Here is a 26,195-nt window from a genome sequence, read left to right as displayed (position 1 = left end):
ACATGGAATCTGCCCTGGGCCTAAATATTATAATGTGATTTCCATAGACTGTGTGTGGCCCCTAAATCTCTTTCCTTAAATCAGAGTGAGCTCCCTAGCTCCTGGTCTGTTGATGAAGACAAGATTTTTGACATTACATCACTGGGGTGCGTCTCTATGCTCCATATCCCAGAACTGGGATGGGGTTCAGTGCCAAAGCCAGAAAAGGGCCAGAGAGATTGGAGTTGGAGAAGTAGTTTCCTTTGTTTATTTTAGTTCAGGTTTGGAGCCTTGTTGGGACAAAACTGAGTCCTGCCTCTGGCTCGGCTCCTGTCAATCATTGTCAACTCCTGAGCCAAGCAGTTCTGGCACCGGTGCCAAGTGGGATGGCCTCCCAAGAATAGGTATGGCAAGTTGCCAGGATGATGAGCTACAGGGCAGGTTTTCTAGGAGCTCCTGTGACTACCAATTCTGTCTTCTCCATCCAGGGAAATGTGCAAAAAGGTATCGGTTATTTATCCACTAGCCCTTGGGTATATGCTCATCTACCTTCTGGGAAGGGGTCCCATTCTGACTCCTGGTTCCTTGAGAAAGCACATTCATAACCAATCTTGGTACCTTTGATTTATTTCTATAATTTATTTTTAAGTGAAATAAGTCCTCCCACCAGGCCATGTGGGGGGGGGGGGTAGGGGAGAGGAAGATGGGGAGATGCTGAGCCATCTCATTCCTCCTTAGCACGTATGAATCACCCCACACACACACACTCCCATGTGTCAAGAATATTTACCTGTGTTTACATCTCCATGGTGACAAGTTTAGTTCTCTCTTAACCTGCACCCTTAAAAACCATGACAGCCCTCTTAGTTGCCACACATATCTCTGTTTCTGGCTCTGAATCAAAGGATCACAGAACCTCAGAGTTAGAAGGTCCCTCATACCCATTCCTGAACACAGATACTCTCTGCAGGATACCTGGAAAGTGGTCATCCAGCTTTTGTATGAGACCTCTGGGGAAGGGAAGTCCACTACCTGCCAAAGCAGCCACTTTGACTGTGGCTTAGGCCACTTTGAGTTAACTCTAATGGTTATACTTTCCTGGAGCAGCTAGGTGGTGAAGTGGATACAGCCCTGATATGAGTTCAAATCTAGCCTCTCACTAGCTGTGTGACCCTGGGCAAGTCACTTAACCCCTATTGCTTCAACAAAAAAAAAAGTTTTCCTGACATCAAGCCTAAATTTCCCTCTTTATAACACACATTGTTTCACATCCTACTCTCTAGGCTCAGGAAGAGCAAATTTAATCCCTTTTCTACATAGACAACCATCATACATGTGTGAGTTTCCTCTTCTCTAGGCTGGCCAAACAATCCAGTTCTTTCTGATGTTATGAGGCCTGGGGTCCTCCTCTTAATATTCCATATTTGCCCCCCACAGCAGAGATCTCTCTACAGTCCTAAAGTGGGACTCCTCCAATGACCAAATGGAAACTGGTAGATTGGTTGGGTGACCCCTGGAGTCCTTTTTACCATTCTCTGTTATGGGTGGTGGTGCTGACTGGATCCACTACAAATTCATGTTATTTAACATCAACTGAACACTCATTGCTACAAGATAATCCTTTATAACTCCCATTAACTCACTATTCCACTCTCCATAGCAGCCCTTCCAAATCTTTTCATCCCTTCTCAAAACTCCCATGGATCCCATCCCCCCCACCCTCTCAGCTGAGAACTTTGCCTTCTATTATATTTTTAAAACTGAGGCCATCTACTCTTCATCAGAAGAGCTCCTTCTTCTCCCTTCCTTCTCATCTCATGACTTCTGCCATAATCTCTGCCTTTACCTCTGTCTCACGTAATGAGGTAGCCCCTTCTCTTTAGTAAGGCAAACCTCTCTACATATACAAATGATTTTACTCCATCCTGTGTTCACTATTAAATTGTTCTTTTATCATCCCCATTGTCTTACCTATCTGCAATCTCTCTGTATGTACTGGATGCTTCCTTACTACATGGTCATGTCTCCATGTCTCCCCCATTCTCAAAAAACCCTCACTTGATCCATCCATCCCTACAAGCTATAATCCTATATCTTTCCTCCATTTTGTGACTAATCTTGAGAAGGCCATCTACAATAGATGCCTTCACTTCTTTTCCTCTTACTCTAATTTTTACTTTATAGTCCGGCTTTCAAACTCACCATCAACAGAAGCTTCTCTCCCCAAAGTTACCAAAGATTTCTCGTTGCCAGATCTAATGACCTTTTCTCAATCCCCATCTTCTTAACCTCTCTGTAGCCTTTCAGATTGATCCCTTTCTTCTTATTCTCTTCTCTTCTCTCTAAGTTTTCAGGATACCACTCTCTCCTGGTCCTCCTAATACCTTTCTGCCCACTCCTCTGCCTCCTTGGCTCCTCTTCCAGTTCATGCCCTCTAAATACAGGTGTCCCGTAAGGCTCTGTCCTGGATCCCCTTCTTTTCTCCTTCTATACTATTTCACTTGATAATCTCAAAAGCTCCTGCTGATGATTCTCAGATATACTTATCTTGCCCTATCCTCTCTGCCGATCTCCAGTCTTCCATCTCCAATTGCCAATTGAACATCTCAAACTGGATGCCCTGTTTATATCGTGAACTCAACATGTCCACAACTGCACTCAATATATTTTCCTCAAAACTCTTCCCTTTTCCCAACTTCCCTATTACTGTTGAGGGCTCTACCATCCTTCTAGTCCCTCCTGGTTACAAACTTGTTTGTCATCCTTGACTCCTCACACTCTCCCCCTCCCCCCATATCCAATGACTAAAATATTATAACAGCCTTCTAGCTGGTTTGTCTGTCACAAGCATCTCCCCACTCTAGCCCATCCTCCAATAAACTACCAAAATGATCTTCCTACAACACAGGTCTGTCTATGTCACCTTCCTACTCAACAGACTCCCTGGTTCCCTACCACCTCCAAGATCCAATATAAAACCTTCAGATTTTCAAAGCCCTTCATAACCTGCCGTGTGTGTCCACACACTCCTCCCCCACATACTTTGTGATTAGTAAAACTGGCTTCCTTGTTTCTCAAACAAAACCTTCCATCTCTCCACTCCAAGCCTTTTCACTTGTTTCCTCCAAGCCTTCCTCATTTTCACCTCCTGGCTTCCTCGTTTTTCTTCAGATCCCAGCTAAAATCCCACCTTCTACAGGGAGCCTATCTTGATCCCTCTTCATTCTAGGGCTGTCCCTCTGTTGATTGATTATTTTCAGTTTGTCCTGGATACATCTTGTTTGGGCATCGTTGTTTATATGTTATAGACTGCGAGCTCCTTGAGGGCAGGGACTATCTTTTACTTTCTTTGAATCCCCAGTGCTTAGCACAGTGTCTGGCACATAGTAGGCACATAATTTCAAAGATCTACAGTCTCCTCTCTGATAGCATCTTTCTACATTGTGATAGGATCACCCCAAGAATAGCTTTGACTGAGACCCTTCTCTATTGTGTTAGACTCCAGCACTTCCTGAAGTGGGATCCAGAATCCATCTGCACTAACAACAATCACCACTACAATATAAACTAAAATTTGTATAACTTTATTGTGCAGGGGGAGGGGAAGGGGACAATAAGGATTAGGTGACTTGCCCAGGGTCATACAGCTAGTAACCTTCTGAGTCTGGTCCTCTTGACTCCACAGCCAGAGCTCTATTCACTGTATCACCTAGCTACCCATATACATTTTTTAAAAATTTACCCAGTGCTATATATGTAATTTCACTTGAGTCTCACACTAGCCCTAAGACATAGGTGTCCCTTTTACAAATGAGAAAACATCATCACTCTCGGTCCCTGCTGTAATTTTATCATCCTGGAGAACTCTTGGTTGGCAAACACTCTGAAGCCAATTGGTCTATAATTTACAGTGTTGGTTGCCTGTGGGCACTGAGAATGATTAGCCCATAGTCACAACTGGCTATGTCAGAGACAGAACTTGAACCCAGGGCTTCTAACCTCTAAGGCCTGATCTCCATGCACTCTGCCTCTTGCTTATCACATTCACAATCATAATCATTAAAGGGACTGGCATATATAAAATGTTTTCTACTTTTACATAGGTTATTTCATTTGATCCTCACAATGTAATTAAAGTAGGCATCAACACCCCATTTTACTGATGAGGAAACTGAGGCTTGGGTAGTGAAGTAACTTGTCCAGAGTCTCACAACCAGTACATTCTTCAGCTGCAAAATGAGGAAAGGAAAACGATCCCCTCTACATGCTGTACTCAATATGTGATTATGAGAGAAGCACAGAAAAAGTGATGAAAATATCTGAAATACTCTCGAAACAGAAAGTGAGATGACTGAGTTAACAAGTTAAACAACTAACCCAAAGTTCCACTATTTACCATGTGGTAACCATGTGTCACTTTCCACTGAGGCCATCTGCACATGGGACCCTACCTAGTGAGGAAACACCTTCCCCCCATCCCAGTCTGTATCTTCTCTGCATTATTCTCTGATAGCTCTTCCAAGAGCTCTGAGAAGTGGGTGGCAGTAGGCATCAGAAGCAGGAACTGATATTCCTGACTTGGAAGCCAGCCCTAGCTACTCTATGAATGCTATGCTACCTCTTAAAGTACTTAGCAAACGAGTTTTTATTCATTTATATTCACTCTGAAGTTTGAACTCAGGTCCTCCTGACTCCTGCGCTGGTGTTCTATCCACTGCACCACTCACTAGCTGTGTGACCTTGGGCAAGTTACTTAACCCCAGTTGCATCATCCTGGGTCATCTCCAGTCATCCTGAGGAATATATGGTCACTGGATTTAGATGGCTCTGGAGGAGAAGTGAGGCTGGTGACCTGCACAGCCCTCCCTCACTCAAAACAAAGTCAAGTGCAAGTCATGTCATTATTTCTCTGATGGCATGGTCTTCTTCGGCAACAAAGGAAGAACACACACACTCTGAATAAAAGGTAAGACAAGAATAAGGACTCCAGAGTCCCAGCTGCTCAGCTGAGAGTTTTTCAGACAAGGCTGAGTGGCCTCTCTGGAGGTTTTATGTATAGATCCCCTTTTAAGGACTGTGGAGGTGGTCATCTCCATGATATCTCAGAGAGGATCAGTTCTTATTCTTGATTCAAGATAGTTTGTTTTATTCCATAAATTAAAAATAAAATAGATTTAAAAAAATTTTAAAGATAGTTTCTCCATCTATTCTGTGGTAGGGAAGATGGACCACTTGGAGGTGTCACAGAGGCAGCATGATACCATCATGGAAAGAATCCTGATTTCAGTTATTGCTGACTACTTTTAAGTAAGTTATTTAAACTCTTTGAGTTCTTTATCTGGAAAATGAGGAAGTGGGGCAGAGGGGATAGTACTAGACAGCCTCTGAGGTCCCTTCCAATTAGAGAGCTCCCTTTCAGCCCCCACTCATAATGGATCTGCTCTGGATTTGGCAGAAGCTAGAGGAAGTACCAAAGGAGGGTGGAAACAAAGTGCCGAAGCCCATTCACTGGAGCAATGAACTTGAAAATTAAGAGTTTGGATGGCACTGCCAGTAGTCAACCAGGGACCAATTCTCAGGGTACAAGAATGAAAGAACAATCATTTTTGAAGGCAGTTGGACCCAGACAGAACAGATGATTTTAAGTTTTCCCTGGAGTGCATTAACTTTCAGTCTGAGAAAGTTATGGTGGGTTTTCTGACAAAAGCCAAGTCAACCACTGTCCCTTCCACCCATATACATATCCTATCCCTCAGCCCTCCAAATCCCCAGCCCACGAAGTTTTTCTAAATGCCAAAGGTAGCCTTGTGAGAACATGGGAAGGGTCACCTGTGTTTAGGAGTAGGCCACATAACATTCTAGAATATGGGCACCTAATCTGTGGCATTTTCCAAATTCAAGTGTTTCTCCCTGACCCCCTGATTGTAACCTTTGCTTCTCTCTTCCTCTCTGTCACACACCTGCTGTCATAATAAATTTTTCTTCCACCAACAAGTGTAGTACATAGACCACAAAGTAGGCACTGAGAGTCAGAGCGGGGGCAAAAGCGGTTGGGGGACAAAGGTTATCAAGAATGCATCATTTGTTGAAAGCCACCTTAAGGGAAGGTGACAATTTTTTTCACTTCCAGTTTCTTTCTCATCTGTCTCTCTTTGTTTCTCTCTCACTATTGCTTTCTCTTCACCTGGATTCAGGCATAGTCAATCAACAAACATTCAATAAGGCTTACCAAGTGCTAGACACCATACTAAACAATTCGAGTACAAAGAAAAACAAGCCAACACAACAATCTTTACCTTCCAGGTGCTCACGTTCCAATGACCAATATGTAAACAATTAGATACAATACTTATATGGAATAGAGGGAAGGTGATCTTAGTAAAGAAGGCACTAGCTACTGGAGGACAGTAGGCAGTGGACAGGACTCTCTTTGCAAGTAGCAAGTAGGGCCTTAATGCGTGTTTGGGAAATAATTACAGGCATGAATGAATAGGTTCCTAAAACACTTGACCAACCAACCAGAGGACATTTCAGTGTCTTGAGGTGACCACTTCACACTTTCACAGTCCTGTAGCCAGGGAGAATCTGGGAGAAGTAAGCTTGCCTGGGGCAAACTTTTCCCTATTAATTAACATGTAAATAATTTTTTGCTAATTGACCTAATTATATCCAGGTGGTTCAGAGCTCGCAGCCCTTCTGCGCTTGCCAGGTAGAACAAAATCTCAAACTCCTGCTGTGTCCCAGGGATTTTGGTGGAGACGGGAAATGGAGAACAGGAAAAATAATCTGATCGAGATTGTGGGGAGCTGGTTTAGCCAAAGGCTTGCTGCTGGTATCATATCATCTACATGGCTGGCTGACCCTGTAATGTGGGGTGGCGGGGGGGGGGGAGGGGGGAGGAAAGGAATTAGCATTGAGGCACCTACACTGTGCTTAAATGCTTTACCAGAACTTGAGGTAGGTCTTATTATTACCCCCATTTTACAGTTGAGGAAACTGAGGCAAACAGGGGTTAAGTGACTTGCCTAGGATTACTGGACTAATAAGTGTCTGAGTCTGGATTCAAATTTAGATCTTCCAGGTCTAGCACTTTATTCCCTTTCCCAAAGTCCCACCAAAAAAGTTTGTGGACAGTCAGGCACAACGAGTGACCTGAGCTAAAAGGGAGAATAGTAAATGCAGTATTGGATTAAGAAAGACATTCTCCACTCTTTCTGGACATAGAACAAGAAAAGGTGAACAGCTTTACATTCCTCCATATAAGAATTAGAAAGACCCTTAAAACTAGAGTTCCCTCAAATTTTCCTTTGCAATAGGAGAAAGAGAGACATCGGCCTGCCTTTTTAAAAGATTCCTGGGGGAGGGGAAGAGAGAGGGGGAAAAAGAAATGAGGTTCTTAACATTCTCTTGTCTAAATAAATTATAAATAAACAAAAACACCACTCTTCTCTCACATGGTCTTCAGCCTCTTCTGATTGATTTTCATCCACCAATGGAGTGAAACAGGGCTGTGTGCTTGCTCCCATGCTTTTTAGCATGATGTTTTCAGCCATGTTGACAAATGCTTTCAATGAGGATGAACACAGCATCAAGGTCAACTGCCATATTGATGGTTAAGTTCTTCAGTTTGAAAAGGCTACAAGTCAAGACCAAAGTGGAGGGAATGTTGGTGCCTGATTATCTGTTTGCAGATGATTGTACACTCAATGCAGCCTCTGAAGCTGAGATGCAGCAAAGTATGGATCAGTTCTCTGCTGCCTGTGCTAATTTTGGCCTAATCATTAACATCAAGAAAACACAGGTGCTCCATCAGTCACTTCCACACCATCCATACATGGAACTATGGATTACAACAAATGGAGAAGTTTTGAGTGCTGCGGATAAGTTCACTTACCTTGGTAGTGTATTTTCCAGGGGTGTACACATTGACAATGAGGTTGATGCACGCATTGCCAGAACTAGCTGAGTGTTTGGGAGGCTCCAAAGAAAAGTTTGGGGGAGAAAAGGTATTAGACTGACTACCAAACTGAAGGTCTACGGAGTCTTGCTGACCTCATTGTTGTATGCCAGTGAAACATGGACAGTCTACCAGCACCATGCCAGGAAACTGAATCTCTTCCATTTGAACTGTCTTAGAAAGATTCTGAGGATCACCTGTCATGAAGTCCTTGCTCGAGCTGAATTGCCAAGCATTCAAACTATGCTTCACAGAGTGCAACTCCGATGGGCTGGCCACGTTGTTCCAATGCAAAATGTATGCTTGCCAAAAAGATTATTTTATGGAGAACTCACATGGGGCAGGCAATCACGTGGTGGTCAGAAGAAGCGATACAAGGTCTCTCTTAAGAACTTTGGATTTGACTGTGCAACATGGGAGACAGTGGCATAGGACCGCTCAGCATGGCGTGACCACACAAGAAAAGGTGCTGTGCTCTTTGAACAAAGCAGAATTGAGACAGCACAAAGTAAATGCAGGATGAGCAAATGTGAAGTATCCACCCCAAATATTCACACGGACTATCAGTGCCCAACCTGTGGTAGAGCATTCCGAGCTCCTATCGGTCTGATCAGCCGCAGTCAGACACACTGAAATTTCTCTTTATCTTGATGATGTTATTTTGGTCCTCTTCGAGAAAGGACAACCAATCCATGCCGTATTCACTAACTGAATGCGGATATTCCTCTAGTGCTCAGTTCTGGATCTTCCCTCTAATGTCTATAACCCACTCATTTGTTGGTCTATTTGACTCTCATGGGTTCAGTTATCATCCCTATACAGAAGACCCCCTGATTTATATATCCAGCCCTAGACTCTCCTCTGAGAGCCAGACATGAATTATGAACTGACTGTTGGACGTTTCCAACTGAATGCCCACTAAGCATCTCAATATGCCTAAATAAAAATTATCTTTCCCTCCAAACTCATCCCTCTTCCAAACTTCCCTGTTACTATTGAAAGAACCACCATCTTTCCATCCATCCAAGTTCCTTCCCCCACCCCCACTACTCCCTTTTCCAGCTTTCCTTTATGCACCATCTTCATCTATTAGAATGTAGGATCCTTGAGGGCATGGACTATTTTGCTTGCTTGTATCTGTGTTGTCAGTGTTACATACACATAGTGCAGTGCTTTATAATCTGTCTCTGTCTCTGTCTCTCTCCTCTCTCTCTCTCTCTCTCTCTCTCTCTCTCTCTCTCTCTCTCTCTCTCTCTCTCTCTCTCTCTCTCTCTCTCTCTCTCTCTCTCTCTCTCTCTCTCTCTCTCTCTCTCTCTCTCTCTCTCTCTCTCGCCTATTGTAAATGGACCTGGTCCCTATTCCTGGCCCGAGTTCCCTGTCCCTTCTCTTCTATTGCTTTCAGCTCCCCGCCCCCACCCCCTACCCTTTGGATCGCTCTTCTAATTGGCTGTCGCCATCTCCCCCTGACCTCCTATTGGCTGTTGGACTCCTTTCTCCTCCCCGGGCGGCGGACTCAAGGCTTAGGGGACTGGGACTGGAAGGGAGGTGAGGGGGGCGCGGAGTCCCGCCCGGACTCAGCTTGGAGAGTCGGAGCCACGCCGCCCTAAGGCTTGCGGTGGGAAGGAGTGCCTCCGACCCGGGCGCACCGGGCTCTCCCAGTTGCCCAGCTCTCCCAGAGTCCCAGGGAGGAGCCGGGAGACCCCCGGCAAGGCAACTCTGGAGCAGGCGCCTGGCTCCCAGCGGCCGGAGCAGAGGAGCAGCGGGCTACCCTGCCAGCTCAAGCCCCAGACCCAAAGGGAGCTGGCCTTCCTGGGGAAAGCTGTCCCGGGTCCGGCCGATGGCACCGTGAGGATGGAGAGCAAAGATATGGACAGCTATCTGCGGCGCCTCAAACAGGAGCTGGTAAGCTCAGGAGCGGCCTGGGAGGCGGTGGTCGGGGCGAACTGTTCCGTCCCCGGCTGCAGCCACCTGGCCTCCCTTCCCGAGGCGCGGGGATGGGGCAAGAGAGGCAGAGAACTGAAGGGCCGAGGTAGCGGGCTGGGGACCGCGCGGGAACTTCGCGCAGAGTTTAGCGAAAGGGACACGTGAAACCCCGGGCGGACACAGGCAGGGAAAGCCCACGAAACCCGCGCCGGACACCCAGCCGCAGAGGATGCAGCGACTGGGCGAAAGGAGGCTGAAGCCACCGACGCACTCAGCCTCAGACGGACTGACGGACTGACAACCCCCACCCCCCCCCCCCCACCGCCCCTTCCCCCTCCAGAACGCTGCGCTCCGGGGGAGACAGAGGCTGAGCCCTGGACCAACCCGGGTCGACTCTAACGGGACCCAGCCGGGCCCGGAGAGCAGGGCCCACGCTTTCGGGAGGACCGTCGGGCTCTGGGACGGGAGGGGAGCCAGCACCGCCTGGGGCTCCTATCTCTTTCGGCTGTAGCTCGGCAGGCTGGGCGGGGTAGGGATTGGGGAGGGGCGGTGCGGGGGCAGGACCAGCCGGCTGTCTGCCCAGACTCGTCTGCCAGCCCAGAGGGGGGCTGGGGGCTGGCAGCTGTAGCGACGGCGGTGGGGCCTGGGCACGGGGAGGAGGGGAGTTGCCAGGATGAGCAGGAGCTGCGGAGGCAGAGCCAGATGCTAGGTCTCTGCTTTAGGAAGAGGGAGAATTGGAATGGGGGCGGGAGGGGGTGGGAATGCAGTAGAAGGAAGCCTATATAGGGACAGGTAGCTCTAAGGGAAAGAGTGGAGAAACGGATCTGCCTTGGTAGTGAGCCCTATTGGGCAGCATTTAACCTTGTGAAGGCTCAGACTACATAACATATAAGGAATGACTTGGAAGTCGAATTTCTCGGTGACTCCAAATATTTACCCTCCCAACCACACACAAAGTTTCTAGTTCACTTCCGTTCAATTCAATCAAAGAATCTGTGTTTGAATCAACTTTACTACTTTTTACCTGTGTCATTTTAGACAAGTCACTTTCCTTCTCTGGGACTTAGTTTCTACCTTTGTAAAACAAGGTAGTCGTATTAAACCAGCTTTAATGTCCATTCTAACTCTAATAGTCTTTGATCCTTGAATTCAGTTAAATCCCTCCGGCATTCAGATGGAGTCTTCTGTACTCTCGCACTATCCCGTAGTCAATCTGGAGATGGTTCAGTCCTGCAAGCAGTAGGGACTCTTCCTTCTTTAATCGATGGATCAATCCTCAAGAATTTATTGAGTGCCTGCTGGATGCCAGGCACTGTCCTGTTAGGTACTGTAAAGAAAGATCAAATTGAAGTCGTCCCAGCTTACATTCTATAAGGGGAGACAACATGAAAGAGAGAGAGATAGAAACAGAGAGACAGAGACAGAGAGAGGGAGAGACAGACAGACAGAGAGAGGTACAAAATAAATAAAACATATAAAACATCTCAGTCCTCTATCATCCTGTCTTACCCTTTTAGATCAGAAGAAACTAATGTCGAAAGGTAACCCAGAAGCCAAGAAGAAACCTCAAGAGTGTCCAAAGACTAGCCTAGCTCTATTTGTGAGATAGAATGACTGCCTTGCCTTTCTACCCAGTAGTTGCCAATGGTATTGGGCAATGCCTTCAGAAGATCACCCCCAAAACTCTCCTTTGTGCTAGGTGAGTTGAGGTGGAGAGAAGTGATTTGACAGCCCTGCTTAAGAGAGGAGTGGGGGTGGGGCTAGGGCTGGAAGAGGAGGACAGAAGCCTAGCAGCCGAGGAATCCACAGGTATTTTTTGAAAGATCCCATTTTTTTTAGGTCATTGGGTCCCAGGTGTCAGCTCCTCTCTCCAAGGCTGTGCAGATCAGCTGTCTATTCTCAAGAGAGTGCTGGGGATTGAAGTGAGAGGGCAGGAATATGGCCCTGGGTTCCCGTTCCTTTGTGGAGCCCAGGCTGTGGTGACACCCATCACATGGGCACTGGACAGACACTGACCACAACACATACTTCTTCATTTTGAATGGGATAGAGGGTTTCCATCTTGCCTAATTTCACACCTCTATCTCCCCCCCCCCCCCCAAAAAAGGAAACTTTCTTTGCAGAGGGCTTCAGAAGACAACTAGGAACTGACTGGTCCCTATCTAGAGGTAGAGGAACTGTCATATCGCTGAGGATACCCAGGGCTCTGACTTCTATATGGGTGTTTCTCCATGTGCAAGAAGGTCACAGTCACTGTTGAAAATGCCCCCTCACCCTGGACCAGGGTTAGGGAGTAAACCTTAGGCTCAAAGGATCAAATCCAGTCCAAGTTCCTTTGTGCTTGGAGTAGGGGGAACAGGGTCCCCTCCACCGCACCCCACGTTCCAAGTTAATGGAAGGGTGGGTGTTTCTGGCACAGGCTGGAATTTTAATAACCCTCTGATTTGCATTTTGCACAACAACTGGGGGTGGGGGAGCGGAGGTTGGGGGGGGGTGGAAGATGCCAGAGGAATAAAGAAAACAAACAGGAACTAGCACCCCAGCTCCAAATCTGAATACATTCCCTCCATCGACACCCCCATCAGGAACACGAGGCCAGAGAGGGAGGAGGGGGAGAAGGAGGAAAGGATGGGGCACGACGAAGGCAGGGAGAAGGAAGCAATGAAGCCAAAGTCATCCAGCTCCCTCATTAGCTTTGATTTGGCCCTTTGTCTGCAGTATTTCAGTCTTTGACTCTGTTGGAGAGGAAGCCAAATGCCTGGCCCAGGGCCCAGGCTGATGCTCAGACAGGAGAGAAGCTATCCCTGCCTCACCTTCCCGCCTCCCTCCCTACCCCCCATCCCCTTCTCCAGGCCACTCTATCAGTTCTCAGGCTCAGAATGGGCAGCTCCTTTCCAGACCAAGCAGAGAAAGCAGGGAGTTTCCTGCTCCCTCCCCTGCCTCCCCCAAGCCTGACCCTCAGGGTAGCCCTGGACCAAAGTGACCACTCCCCCACATGTGGCAGTGGCAGGGCGGGGGGGGGGGGGGGGGGGGGCGCTGCAGAAGACATAATTCCTCTGGCTGCATCTTCCTCAGGCTAAGGCAGTTGGAAATGGAGCCAGATGCAACTCTTGGCTACCAGTGACTGTTCTGGGCAGGTGTTTTGTTTGGTCCTACACCAAGCTGAGAAGCAGCCAGAGGAAGTGAATACGGTCAACTCTCATTTATCTGCTCTGTGGATGCCACATGGCAAATGTTTCCTCCTCCCTCTCCCCTTCCCTCTTGCCACCAAAGGCCACTGTGGATCATCCTCAAATGATATGTGCACAGGGAAGGCAATTCATTCCCAGGATGGGAAATGTCCTGTACAAAGGGAAACGTCTTGTGCTTTCTAGAGACATCTAGAAATGGATGGTACCTATCTGTTGTTTGGATTATCTGTACCACCTCTACTCTTCCCCACCCCCACCCCCAACTTTTTATTCATTCATTAGTACATTTATTAATTCACTCAACAAACACTAATTAAGTAACCTATTAGAGAGCACTGGGCTAGTCTCTATGGGTGATTCAAAGCTGAAATAAGAGGCAAGCCCTTCCCCTTCAAGCTTACAGTCTAATAAGAAAACAGATAGCTAGAACACATAACATGTCAAATCAGGGGTACAAAGCACAGTCCTGAGTCCTAGGGGAAACAGCCCATGATGTAGTGATTAGTAGACTACAGTCAAAAGACTTGGATTTGAATCCAGCCTCTGCACCCCTATACCTTGGGCAAGTCAATTTTCTCCAGAACACAGTTTTCCCATCTGGAAAATGAGGGAGTTGGACTGTATGGTCTGCATGATCTCTTCCAGTTCTAAAGCTATATCCCAATGAGCTCATGCTTCTGTGGATCTTGCCAGTTAACACAGTGCTTTTCCCTACAACAACCAAGGGAGGTGGGTAGTGCATTTATTATGCTTCGGTGACTGGCTTAGCAGTGTCAAATGTGTTGCTGTGGCCTGAACCAGACTAAAATATAATTAGGAAATATTCACTATAACAAATGCAAATATAATAAAACATAGATAATATTAATAAGCAATAAGTATGTAGTCCACAGGGAATCTTTTCTATGGTTTCAGTCATGTCTGACTCTTCATGATCCCACACTGGAATGGTTTGCGTTTTCCTTCTCTAGCTCATTTTACAGATGAGGAAACTGAGATAAGTAGGATTAAGTGACTTGCCCAAGGTCACACAGCTAGTAAATGTCTAAGGCAGGATTTGAACTAGGATATTCCTGACTCCAGACCTGGTCCTCTATCCACTGTGCCACCCAGCTGCCCCGGGGGTAGGGTCCTTATGTGCTGTTTAATACCCTTGTTTCTATTTGAATTTAATACCACTCACCTAACTAATTGGTCATCTTCATCAATATGGGTTCTCACTCCAGTGGTGTCAGTTCCAACCCATCTATACCCTCTCATTCTGTAATGGGTATTATTTATTCCCATTTTACAATTAAAGAAGTTGAATTACAGAGAAGGAAATTAACTTTCTCATAGTTACAACTACTGTTGTAATCAGAGCTGGGATTTAAACCCAAATCTCCTACCTCTAGGTCTAGTGCATTTTCCATGACCTTTCTCGTCCACTATGCTTTCAGTAGAAATAATCTAGAATTAACTGAGCTATCAAGAAACATTTGCTCCTGAAGGTTAAAGTTGTAGAATTTCCCATCCCTCTACCCCAAGTCATCCATCACAACTGGAAATATACACTGTCATGGAGGAATGCATTTCCTCACAAGTGAGGTCAGCTGGGGATGCTGGGACATGACTGTGTGGTAGTCCAAGGCAGGGTAGAGAGGGGAGTGGGAAGGTGTCCTGGCTTAGCCATAGAAGTGACCTGGCAGAGCCTGCTAGAGCCCTAAGACCAAGACTTTCCTCAGTGCTGTGTCTATATCTCCATGCCTATGGGGTATATATGGATATAGGGATTGGGTTTCAGAGAAGTTTGAATGGGCCCCATGGTAGAAGCAGCAGCTGAAACACTTCTTTATTAGGACACTGGGGGAATAGTGCTATAATAGCACCATAGGGGACATGTGGCCCACTAGCTGACCTCCACAAAGAGTTTATGAGTAGACTTCAAGTCCCATCCCCAGCTGTTCCTTGAACATAACTCCCAAGGGGAATTTCCTATCTAATAACAGAACATGAGAGAGAGAGAGAGAGAGAGAGGGAGAGAGAGAGAGAGAGAGATGGACAGACACAAACACAGAGACACAGAGACAGAGACACACAGACAGAGACACAGACAGACACAGAGATACAGAAACAGAAAAGGAGAGAGAGAAAGAGGGAGGGGGAGAGAGAGAGAGACAGAAAGAGAGAAGGAGGAGGAGAAGGAATCTTAGTAGAAGGAAAAGCTAGTTAAAGAAAACTTGGTGAAAGCCAGGCAAGCAAAGTCATGTGAAGAACTGTCAGTTTGGTACCTCCTGAGCATGAGTGCCATGAGGAGATCTGAGGAGGAGGGAGATTTTGAACTAGAATTTGGAGGAGAGCATTTCCTGACATATTCATGCTGGTGAAGAGGAAGGAGAAGGAAATTTCTCTGCAAAAGAAGTGATTTGGGGTGGACAGTGTGACTCTTGTTTCACAAGAGGTAAACAGAAGTACAGGAAGTGAGTAGTAAGCCAGTATTTGTGGTGTAGGACATCATTCCTCTCTAGCAGTGTTTCCTTAATGCAGATCTCCAGACCCAAATGTCCACGGGCCCAGAAACTTCTGCCAAGTGAAAAAAAAAAATCATAGATTTAGAACTGAAAAGGTCCTAATTGATCCGCTACACTAACTTTATCTTTTTTAAAACTACATTTTAAGTTCCAAACTGTCTCTCTGCCTCCCTCTCCACCTTGTACTACAGAAGGCTACCATTTAACACAGATTTGCAAATATATGTAAAGCCGTACTGTGTATTCGTCTGTTTATCAGTTCTTCCTCTGGAGGTGGGGAGGTCTTTTGTAGTGCATTTGAGTATTTATAATACTCAGAATAACTTGGCTGTTCATTATTATTCTCCAAACAATATTGCTCTTCCTGCATGCGTCGCTCGCTTCACTCTGCTCAGTTTATATAACTCTTCCTAGATTTTTCTGTAGCTGCAGATTGTCCTCCAAAATGGTTGAGTCAGTTCACAACTTCACATCTTTAGAGATAAAGAAAGTAAGGCCCCTGGGAAAACATTCCAGATTTCTTTCTGGAGGTGATTTGTCCAAAGACTCACAGAGAAAGTGAAAGAATCCAGATTAAAACTCATGACCGCTGTCTCCAGAACCAATGTTCTTTTTACTAATACCCCTATTGGCTCTGCCCTAGACACAGGGCCTAAGGTGGTGGTCAGCAATCTTTTAGAGAAGGAAGAACAACTTTTAAAAATTCTCATTAGGATACAACTTTTTTTTAGACTCTTTGAGGGGGACAGGGAGGAGGCAATTGGCATTCAGTGACTTGCCCGGGGTCACAGAGGTAGTAAGTATCAAGTGTCTGAAGGCTAGTGTTCTAGCCACTGTGCCACCTATCTGACCCTTAGGATACAGCTTTTTGAAGGAAGACCTGAGTTCAAGTCACTCACACACACACACACACACACACACACACACGCACACACAAGACTGTGAGACCCTGGGCAAGTCACTTAAACTGTCAGGGCCCCCAGGTACCTTGCTTTCAAATCCACACCTCCTCCCACCTGGAATTCAGCAATATTGCCACTACACCCTACTGCCTTTTCAGCTATAAACCATCTCATTTGTTTTAATGAAAGCTTGATGTGTATTCTGTGTGGTTGTCAAGGCACAAGTTGTTTACCCCAGATCTGGGGAGAAGCAAGAAAAGGAACACAGTATAAGGGCTGGAAGATATACGGTGGGAGATGCCTTGAACTACAGAGTGAGTGATAGAAGGTAGGCAAGAAGATATCCTGTCAGGGGATTAATTAGCAGAGGGCTGTTCTTCCAGGGAGGCTGGGGTGGGATTGTACGGTGACAAGCCCCTCAAGATGCTTACTTATCTTTTCACAGGGGCAAGAGAGGTCTGCCTTCTTTCTCCAGCTAGAATGCAGGTGCCTAAGGGTCAGGGGCTTAGATTTCTTTGCCTCCTTCACTGGTCCGGGGATAAGACTAAATAAACATTTATTGACTGATTGCTATGAGTCTGATGAGATAACCTTGGGAAAAGAGTGAGAATAGGAGAATAAAGCCAAGAAGTGTTTTAGAAGAGGGAGCTGAATGGAGATGGGGAGTGAGGTGGAATAAATTAGGTCTGTCCATCTGGTTTTTACCAAAGCATTATCCCGTAAAAGGATGCTTCTATGGGAGAACTAGTTTCTTCCTCTTTATGAGCCCCCTCTCCTCTTATGTCCTACTCATACACCCCCTCCAGTCTCCTCCTCATCCTCCCACCTCCTTCCCTCCCGTGGCTTTTGGCTCAGCCTGCCTCCCTCCTGGCCACTAGGCCCTGTAACTTCCTGTGGGGAGATCCAGCAGCTCCAGCCAAGAGCAGGGGGGCTATGAAGGTCGCTATTCACAGGGCCAGGAATAAGATGCTTGGCACTGGGGGACTGTTCCCATTTCCTGCCCTGAGCCTCAGCCGATGCCTCTGGGAGGGGCTGGAGGAAAGGGGGCATGGAAAGAGGTGATGAAGGAATTGTGTGAGGACCTTGTGAGCCCCCTGGCAGAGAGGGGTGGGGGTGGGGAGTGAGGCAGGGAAGCCTGCCAAGCTCATAGGCAGAGCTGGGGCCTATGAGGAGGGAATCTGAGTGCTCAAGCAGAGGGCGTGAGACAGAGGTACCGAGGGCACAGCTGTGAGAATCAGTCACAGGGGCCAAGGGAGAAAGGAGAGAGGGAGGGAACAGAAGGTACCTTGCCCACACACATACCACGTCCCCTGCTATGAACTTTATCAGAGTAACAGGATCATAGATTTGAAGTTAAAAAGAGCCTTAGAGATCATCTCTTCTGGCCCCATCCTTTTACAGCTGAGAAATGTGACTTGCACGAGGTCAAACAGTAGTAAAGGGGTTTTGCCCCAGGCTCTCTGGATTCAAATCCATTGCTCTTAGCAATTACACTGGACTGACTCCTTGGCTTTGAGTGGGGAGAGAGAGTTCTCTCTGTAACCAACCAACCTCATTCTGCTTCTCATGGTCAGGAGGAGGAAATCCAACCCAACAGGATCCTGGCTGGCCTGGAGATGTTGTTGTGTAGTCATTTTCAGTCATGTTCATCTCTTTGTGACCCTATGTGGGGGTTTTCTTGACAAAGATACTGGAGAGGTTTGCTGTTTCCTCCTCCAACTCATTTTCCAGATGAGGAAACTGAGGCAAACAGAGCTGAGTGACTCATTCAGGGTCACACAGCTAGTAAGTTGTCTGGGGATGACATACTATTATATACAATTTTAGAAACTGTTTCTAGACTCAAAGCCTAGGTTTCTTCTGTACAGAAAGCCAGAGCTCTAGTACTCTCTTTTTATGTAGTATTTTACATTCATATTGAGAGTTAGTGGTAAGAAGAATAGTTTTCACTCGCATAACTAACTGTTCTTTTTGCAGAATATTTGTGTATTCTTGAAGCATTTAACAAAGATGAATTCCTTTGATCCTCACAATGCCCCTGGGAGGTAGGTGTTATCATTATCCCCATTTTACAGATGAGGACACTGAGGAAGACAGAGGTTAAGTCAGACAGGGTCATTGAGCCAGTAAGTGTCTAAAGCCAGATTTAAATTGAGATCCTCCTCAGAGTCCAGCACTCCCTCCACTGAGCCACCAAACTGCCTCAACACTAGATTGGGCATCAGAGGACCTAGGTGTACATGCCAGATTTCACTGTTACTATAGTACCCATTTTGTAGTTGGGAAAATCAAGGTAAAAGGATTTGCCTACGGTCAAATAAGTTCTAAAAGAAGGATCTGAACTCAGGTGTCTGGCTAAGCCCAGCATAAACTCCACTGTGTCCAGTTGCTTCTTTTATTTGCTAAAGGCATTATGATGACTGAGCAGGAATGTGGGAAATGGGAGGCAGAAAGGGAGTGAAGGTGTGAGAGCAAAGGAATGATTAGACCTGGAGCTGTCTCCTCCACAACCTTCCAAACCAAAGAAATGACTCTTCATTTCTGAAAGAGAAAAATCAATGCTGGAGCAGATGGGAGCACAGGGCCCTAAGATTCAGTGGGCCTCACTTCTTTCCCAGGGATCTCTCCATTTGATGAGGCTGCCCCCCTTCTCTCCTCTTGCTCCCTGAGTCCAGCACAGGGGGAGGGGCACAGCTTGACTGCTGGCTCCATTCTTGTTTGGGTGACATCATCCCCTTTGGGCTTGGGAAGGGTGACCCTATTAGCTTCTCTCTGTGTTAGGCTCAGCAGCTGATACACCCTCCTTCTCCTCCTCCCCCAGGACTTTCCTGTTTCCCATCACTCAGGCTTCCTCCTGCCAAACTCACCCCATCGCAAACAGCTGCTTTCTCCTTCCTCACTGCAAATACTCAATCAGAGGCTAGGCCAGAGTTTGGCAACACAGGATACCAAACTGGGGGCTAGGGTTCCTGTGTCCTTGGGGGCCCTAATCAAGCTACTTCCTTTTTCCTTCTCCTTCCCTGAGCCCAAAGAGAATTTGCAAACATTATCTCATTATTTTAGCTTCTACAAGTTTTCTTATTCCCATTTTATAGGTAAGGAATCTGGGGCTCAAAAAGGTCCATGGTCACATAACTAATAAAGGTCAGAAATGGAATTTCAACCCAATTATGACTTTAAGTCCTGTCCTACATTCTTTGGACTGTACTAAGGGTCCTTCACCTGGAGTCCACATATTGATTTCAGGGGGTGTGGATAAGAAAAAGGTTGCCTCTTTAGATTCACTAACCTCTGAAATTTAGGATTTCCTTCAACTATTTAAAAATGCTATTCTGAGAAGGGTCCATAGGCTTTGTCAGACTGCCAAGGACATCTATAACTCCAAAAAGAGTTTTAGAACTGGTAAATTCTTAGCAGTGGAGCCCAAAGTCCCTCATGCACAAGGGCATTCAGCTCCACAGAAGAGGTAATCTCCTTGGATGAGGGCCAGGACAAAGCATTTATGTGCCCTAGGCCAAGTTTGAAAAATGCTACCTGGTTTACCCAGCCCCCTTCTCCTCGAGGCTTTGAAAATTCACTGAAATTTGAGGAACTTATGGGCATGGATACTTGCGCGCTTGCGCCTGTGTGTGTACACACACACACACACACACACACACACACACACACATTTGTGTGCCACGGAGGACTAATTTTTTGACATTTAATTATTTGCGTTTACAAAAAGTATTTTTTTAAAAGATCATGTGATCCCGATCAAGTCAAATGACTTTAATGTCCCAGGTACCTCTCTAAAATTATTGTAAAGTCAGACAAAGTTCCACCTCTGATAGTAAAGAGGATTTAATTCTCTCTTCAATGAAACCAGAGCCCCAGTCCAAAAACAATATTTAAAAGTATACCTCCCACTCTGACATGTTGCACCCGGACCATTGCTTACCTAACTCCCAGTTTCAGCTGGGTCCTGGATAGAGGGAGACACTGTCTCTTCATCGTCCATTTGGTGCCATGCATACTTAAATGGGGACTGCTAGGTGCAGCAGTGGACGGAGTGCCAGCCCTGGAGTCAGGAGGACCTGAGCCTTAGATACTTACTAGCTGTGTGACCCTGGGCAAGTCATTTAACCCTGTTTGCCTCAGTTCCTCATCTGTAAAGTGAGTTGGAGAAGAGAATGGCAAACCACTCTATCTATCTTTGCCAAGAAATCCCCTAAAGGGGTCACGAAGAGTCAGACAAGACTAAAAAACGTCAACAATAAAAATACTTAAATGACGCTTCTGTCTAAAGCTTGCCTTGATCTTGGTCATTTTAATACTTCAACATTTCAAAAGAGGTATAACTTTAGCAACGTCCAACCATGATCGCAGCTCCCCCTTCCTTGTCCTATGATGAACTACAAGAGTCGTCCCAGCAAAGAAATTCATCACTTGCTGGCCAGCTCTCTGGGGACAAGTTGCCCCAGTCTCAGACATCAATAGGTATCCTTTGAAGCCTTTCCAGCTTACTAAAACCTGATGTAGTCAAACACCCAAGGTCATCTGCAGCCTAGTATGTTCTGCACATGGGTTAGACAGCGAACGACCCAGACACATTGATATTAAGATTGTCTCTTATCTGACTGAACAAAGCCAGCTAGCCAGCCTAGCCACAATAAATGGGTTGTACTCAACTAAGTTAAATTGAGTAAGAGTCCACAAATATATAATGAGCACCTGGGATATGCAAAACACTCTGATAGGCACCCTGAGGAATAGAAAGATGAATGAGATTCAGTCCCTGTCCTCAAAAGGCCCTTCTAAATGAATTTTGGATAAGGCAGATAAAATATGTACACTACCACTGCCACCACTACCATTACTTCTACTACTACTTCTATTACTATTACTACTACTACTATTGCTACTGCCACAGCTGCTGCTACTGCTGCTGCTACTGCTGTTACCACCACCACCACCACCACCACCACCACCACCACCACCACTACTACTACTACTACTAACCATAGTAATGCCAAGATACTATGTGATGAGTGTTCCAATATGGTCCCCCATAGCTGGAATGCATGAACATTATGTGATAAGTACTTTTATGTGATCCCCTCTGGTCGAATATACTCCCTCCACATCTTTTCCAAAAGCTCAACTCAGGTGCCACCTCCTACCTGAGACCCTTTCTGGGTCTGCCCACCTCCCCATCCATACCAATTTTAGGTGTTCTTTGCCTTTTGAAATTCTCTTCTATACATTTTGTTTTTACTTACAAGAGTGCATGTTCAATCCGTCCTGGTAGAATATGAGTTCTTTGAGAAGAGGGATTGGTATGTTTTTATCTTTGCGGGTTTCTCTTTTTTCACCTGTATACCCCCAATAGTCCCTAGAACCAAACCTTGCTTGGCTCTCAGTATGAATGAATGAATCACAGAGGGAGTCACACAGACAAAACTTTCTTCAAAACAACTCCAGGAGGCAAATAATTTAAGTATTCATGTTCCCATTTTATAGATGAGGAAAATGGTTCAGTAGTGGCTGACCCAAGATCATACAGCTAATAAATAGCAGAGCTAGGACTTAAATTTAGGACTCTGAGTACAAGTCATATTCTTCCCCCCAACCCCACCCCATCATACCAACATGGCATGAAGTCCAAGGACCTGAGTTCCAAATCTGCTTCATTGCTTAATATTTATGTGATCCTGGATCAGTTTAATCACTGTGCCTCAGTTTTTAAGTCTGTAAATTGAAGATATTGGAGTCAGTGGCTTCTAAGGTTCTTCCAAGTTCTAACTCTCTACGATCCTTTGATCTACGAGTAGTGCTATGAACAAAAAGAACACTTCGAACTGGATAAAAGAGGGAAGGCTCCAATGGGAATTGGGCATAGTGGAAAGAATCCGATTTGAATTGTAGTCTTGTCTCAGCCTGAAATAGCCGGGTAACCCATTTCACTTGTCTACAGGGTGGATCAGCTGGTCCTAAAGCTCTGTCATTCTAGCTAGGAGGAGGGTGGTATTTGACTGGGCTCTTGTGGGAGACGTAGGATTTTTAGTGGGCCACTAGGTAATACAGTGGATAAAGGACTGAACCTAGAGTCAGGAGTTCAAATTTGGCCTCAGACACTTATTAGCTCTGTGATCCTGGGCAAGTCACTAACCCTATTTGCCTCAGTTTCCTCATCTATAAAATGAGCTGGAGAAAGAAATGGCAATCCAGTCCAGTATCTTTGCCAAGAAAACCCCCCCATGGGATCACGGAGAGTCATACACAACTGAACAACAACAGGATTTTATGAGTAGTGGTGGAGGGGAAGGCATTTTAGGTCAAAGGTAAAGTGTGAGGAAAGAAATCAAGGCAGGAAAACCTACAGCCATTTTTTTAAGGAAGAGAAATAAGCCAGTTTGACTACCATGTAGTGTGTGTGTTTGTCCTTTGTTGCCGAAGAAGACCATACCATCAGAGAAATAATGACTTGACTTGCACTTTGTTTTTGAGTGAGGGAGGGCTGTGCAGGTCACCAGTCTCACTTCTCCTCCGCCATCTGAATCCAGTGACCAGATATTCATCAGGATTACTGGAAATCACCCAGGATGAGGCAATTGGGATTTTGACTTCCCAAGGTCACAAAGCTAGTGAATGTCAAATGTCTGAGGTGAGATTTGAACTCAGATCCTCCTGGCTCCTGCACTGGTGCTCTATCCACTGCACCATCTAGCTGCCCCCCTATTGTGTAGTATGTCTATAGGGAAGGCATTACTGAGATGTGACTAGAGAGAAAGATTGGAACCAGACTGCAAAGGGCCTTGAATGCCATAGTAAGAAACCTGGATTTTATCCAATAGTTAGTTGAAGGTTTTAGAACAAGGGAGTGATAGGATGAGAGCCGTACTTTAGTTAGATTGGTATATTGGTAGCACAGAAAATAACTTTGGGAAGGAGAAATTGGACTATGAGTTAGGAGGTTCTCGGGGGATTCCCAAGCTTGCTTTGGTTCTATGACATAATGAAAGGAGCTGGGAGTAGGGAGACCTGAGTTCAAGTCCTCAGTTTGCCATCTTCTAGCTGTATGACTTTGAATAAGTCGCCAAGTCGTAGCGGACTCCATCTGCAAAACAAGCATGGACGGTTTGTCCAGATAACCCTTGAGGCCCTGGCAAAGGCTAACATTCTGTAATTTAACCCTGCATCCCTTCTTTCTTGAAATAGATCTGTAGAACTCATAAATGTGGGTCTATGAAATACCTTCTGACAAAGGGGATTAGGGAAACTTGGGGGGGAAATAGCAGAAATGAAACCTATTTTCATACAAAAAATCTGCCCTATATTATAAATATTTTTGGTCAATACAAAAATTCCACACTTGTTTTAAAAGGACAAAAATCAACCTTTTCTCATTCCAATTTCAAATCACACGGACTTACAGAGCTGCAAAGAATACAGTATGGGAAATGGGGGCTAGTGCAGCAGTTCATGGGGAAAGTCGTGAGGCTCTGAACTTGGCCGGGACAATGAAGTGGCAAAGAAGGGACCTGTAGGAGAGCGCCTGCTGAGGTCTGGTGGATTCCAGGAGGTGGGGGCTGGCAAGGAGCCCACAGGGACAGCTCAGTTTTGAGCCTGAGACCGAGTAAGGAGAGCATCATCATCATGGGAAGGGGACAGTGAGAAGGAGTCAGGTGCTAGTTTAGTTGGGTACATAGTAAGGTAAATGTTTATACTGATGTATATATAAATAAAGCAATAAGCTCCATCTCTACGTACACACACACACGTACACACACACACGTACACACACACGTACACACACGCACACACACGTACACACACACGTACACACACGTACACACACACGCACACACACGCACACACACGTACACAGACGTACACACGTACACACACACGTACACACACACGTACACACACACACGTACACACACACACACACACACACACGGTACTAAGCTCCGTGCCTGGCTGGACCATCTCTTCTCACTTCAGCTCTGCGTCCCACTCATTGAAGATGAGATGTTAGAGGGGCTCAGAACCTCCTTCTGCCTCCCCACTCCTATCCTTCTTTTTCTCACAGGAGACAATGAAGGTCAGAGACAGAGAGAAGGAGATGAAGCTGAAGAGACAAAGTCAAAGAGGAAGGGGGATGTCAGAATTGGGCATCAGGGAGTGAGAGGCATTGGGACGTTGGTGACCCTCGCCATTGATTATAGACTTAAGTCTTTGCTCCTTCCTACTTGACCCCAGGGACCTACGGTCACTTGGGTGGAATGGTGGGCAGGTAGGTCGAGGCCATGATCAGGATACTGGACTGTCCCCCTACCCCTTCACACACACACACACACACACACACACACACACACACACACAGCCTTGAGGAATGCTCTTACAGGAGATGCCCATTGGTGTCTGGGAAAGCTGAACCCTCCTTGACATTGAGCTGGCTCATCACATAACTTGACCCTTGGTGGGGGAGGAGTTAAGGGGGGGTGAGAGATGGGGGGGAAGTTGCCAGGGAAGGATTTGACCCAGACTAGCCAGTGAAGGTTGGCCTCACAATCCTGCTTAGCAGAGCCTCAGATAGCTACATTTCTCCCTCCTCCTGGGCTTAGGACAAGAAGCATTAGGCAAGCCTGGGGAGGTAAGATGATCGGGTGGGTCTCTGGGGGGCTTAGGGAACAGATGGTCTCTGCAGGGTTTGGTGTCAGTAACCTGAGCAAGGGCTTGGGAGGGGATCTGGTGGGGCTGAGGCAGTTTGGGCCTAAGAATGACTGGGGCCGGGGGGGGGGGGGGGGGGGGGGGAGCAGGGTTACAGATTTTCAATGAATGTTATCGGAGATGCTCCTCCCTCCAGCTCCCAGTCTAGGCTCTTACCCAAACCCAGCTGGCAACCCTTTCCAGCTGGCAGCCCTTGGATTCAGTTAACTATAGTCAAGGGGCTAGACTCAACCTAACCCCCTCCTCACTAACACCACCCCCCTTTCCTGCTTGGCCCTCATTCCCCTCAGACAGGGGAGCAGGGCTGCCTAGGCCTGGCAATGAGGGGGACCTTCCAACCCAAAACAGAGAACAGTTGGAAGAACACAGGTGTTTGGAGTGGCAGGGGGCCTGGATTCAAAAAGCTAAATGGACCCTCTCAGGGTCACAGGCCTTCCCCAAGGCCTCTTCCTCACCACCCTGCCTCCAGCCAGATGTAAGCAGCTGTTAGGGGAATGCAAAGTCCTCCCTCTCCTTTGATGAAGATCTTTTGAGAATCTGAGTCCATCCTCCCCACACCCCCAAATCCATAGCTCCTATAAGAGAAGAGGGAGTCTGGGGGCCCTGGGTGTAGAGGAGATTCATGAAGTACAGCTCTGGGTTAGAAGCTGGAGTCCTAGATCACTGTATCCTAGGCTCATTGCTGGAAGGGGCATTAGAAGCCTTCTAGTCTAGGCCCCTTGTTTTTCCAGGTTGGTAATATCAGAGACAGGTTTTAAGCCCAGTCTTCTGAGCCCAAATCCAGCACTTTTTTTTTTTTTTTACTACCACACACTCAGAGCTCCCATCTTACAGAATTCGCTCCCAGGTTCTTGCTCCAAACCCACTGTTCTTTCCATCATGCCCTGCCACCATCTTGGCTCAGGGACACTCTTGGGAGAAGAAAGGAGAAGCTGTACTGAAGGAAGGAGGCAAAGAACGGGGCCAGAGATACTCAGGCACTCATCTCAGTCTCTTTCCAACTGGATGTTTCAAT

General features: G+C 46.4%; 1 protein-coding gene across 4 annotated transcripts in view; it reads left to right on the top strand.

Annotated features, from left to right (window-relative positions):
* The window catches only part of INKA2 (inka box actin regulator 2), a 45,451-nt gene that overhangs the window by 17,723 nt on the left and 1,533 nt on the right, over window positions 1-26,195 (top strand). Inside the window, exons 2-3 of one of the 4 annotated variants that reach the window (XM_072644348.1) lie at window positions 5,198-5,286; window positions 16,681-16,790. Coding sequence is in view for 1 of the 4 variants with exons in the window: in XM_072644351.1 (XP_072500452.1) it covers window positions 9,788-9,838 (51 nt within the window). In the remaining 3 variants the exon portion in view is untranslated. Of the gene's footprint in view, window positions 1-5,197; window positions 5,287-9,467; window positions 9,839-16,680; window positions 16,791-21,687; window positions 24,744-26,195 lie in introns of those variants that run through there. The other 3 variants (XM_072644349.1, XM_072644351.1, XM_072644350.1) reach the window with 3 other exon arrangements.

This window comes from Notamacropus eugenii, chromosome 2 (assembly GCF_028372415.1).
Source record: "Notamacropus eugenii isolate mMacEug1 chromosome 2, mMacEug1.pri_v2, whole genome shotgun sequence".
Classification (NCBI taxonomy): domain Eukaryota; kingdom Metazoa; phylum Chordata; class Mammalia; order Diprotodontia; family Macropodidae; genus Notamacropus; species Notamacropus eugenii.
Note: the sequence above shows the minus strand (reverse complement) of the source record. Positions and strands in the feature narration are given on the sequence as shown.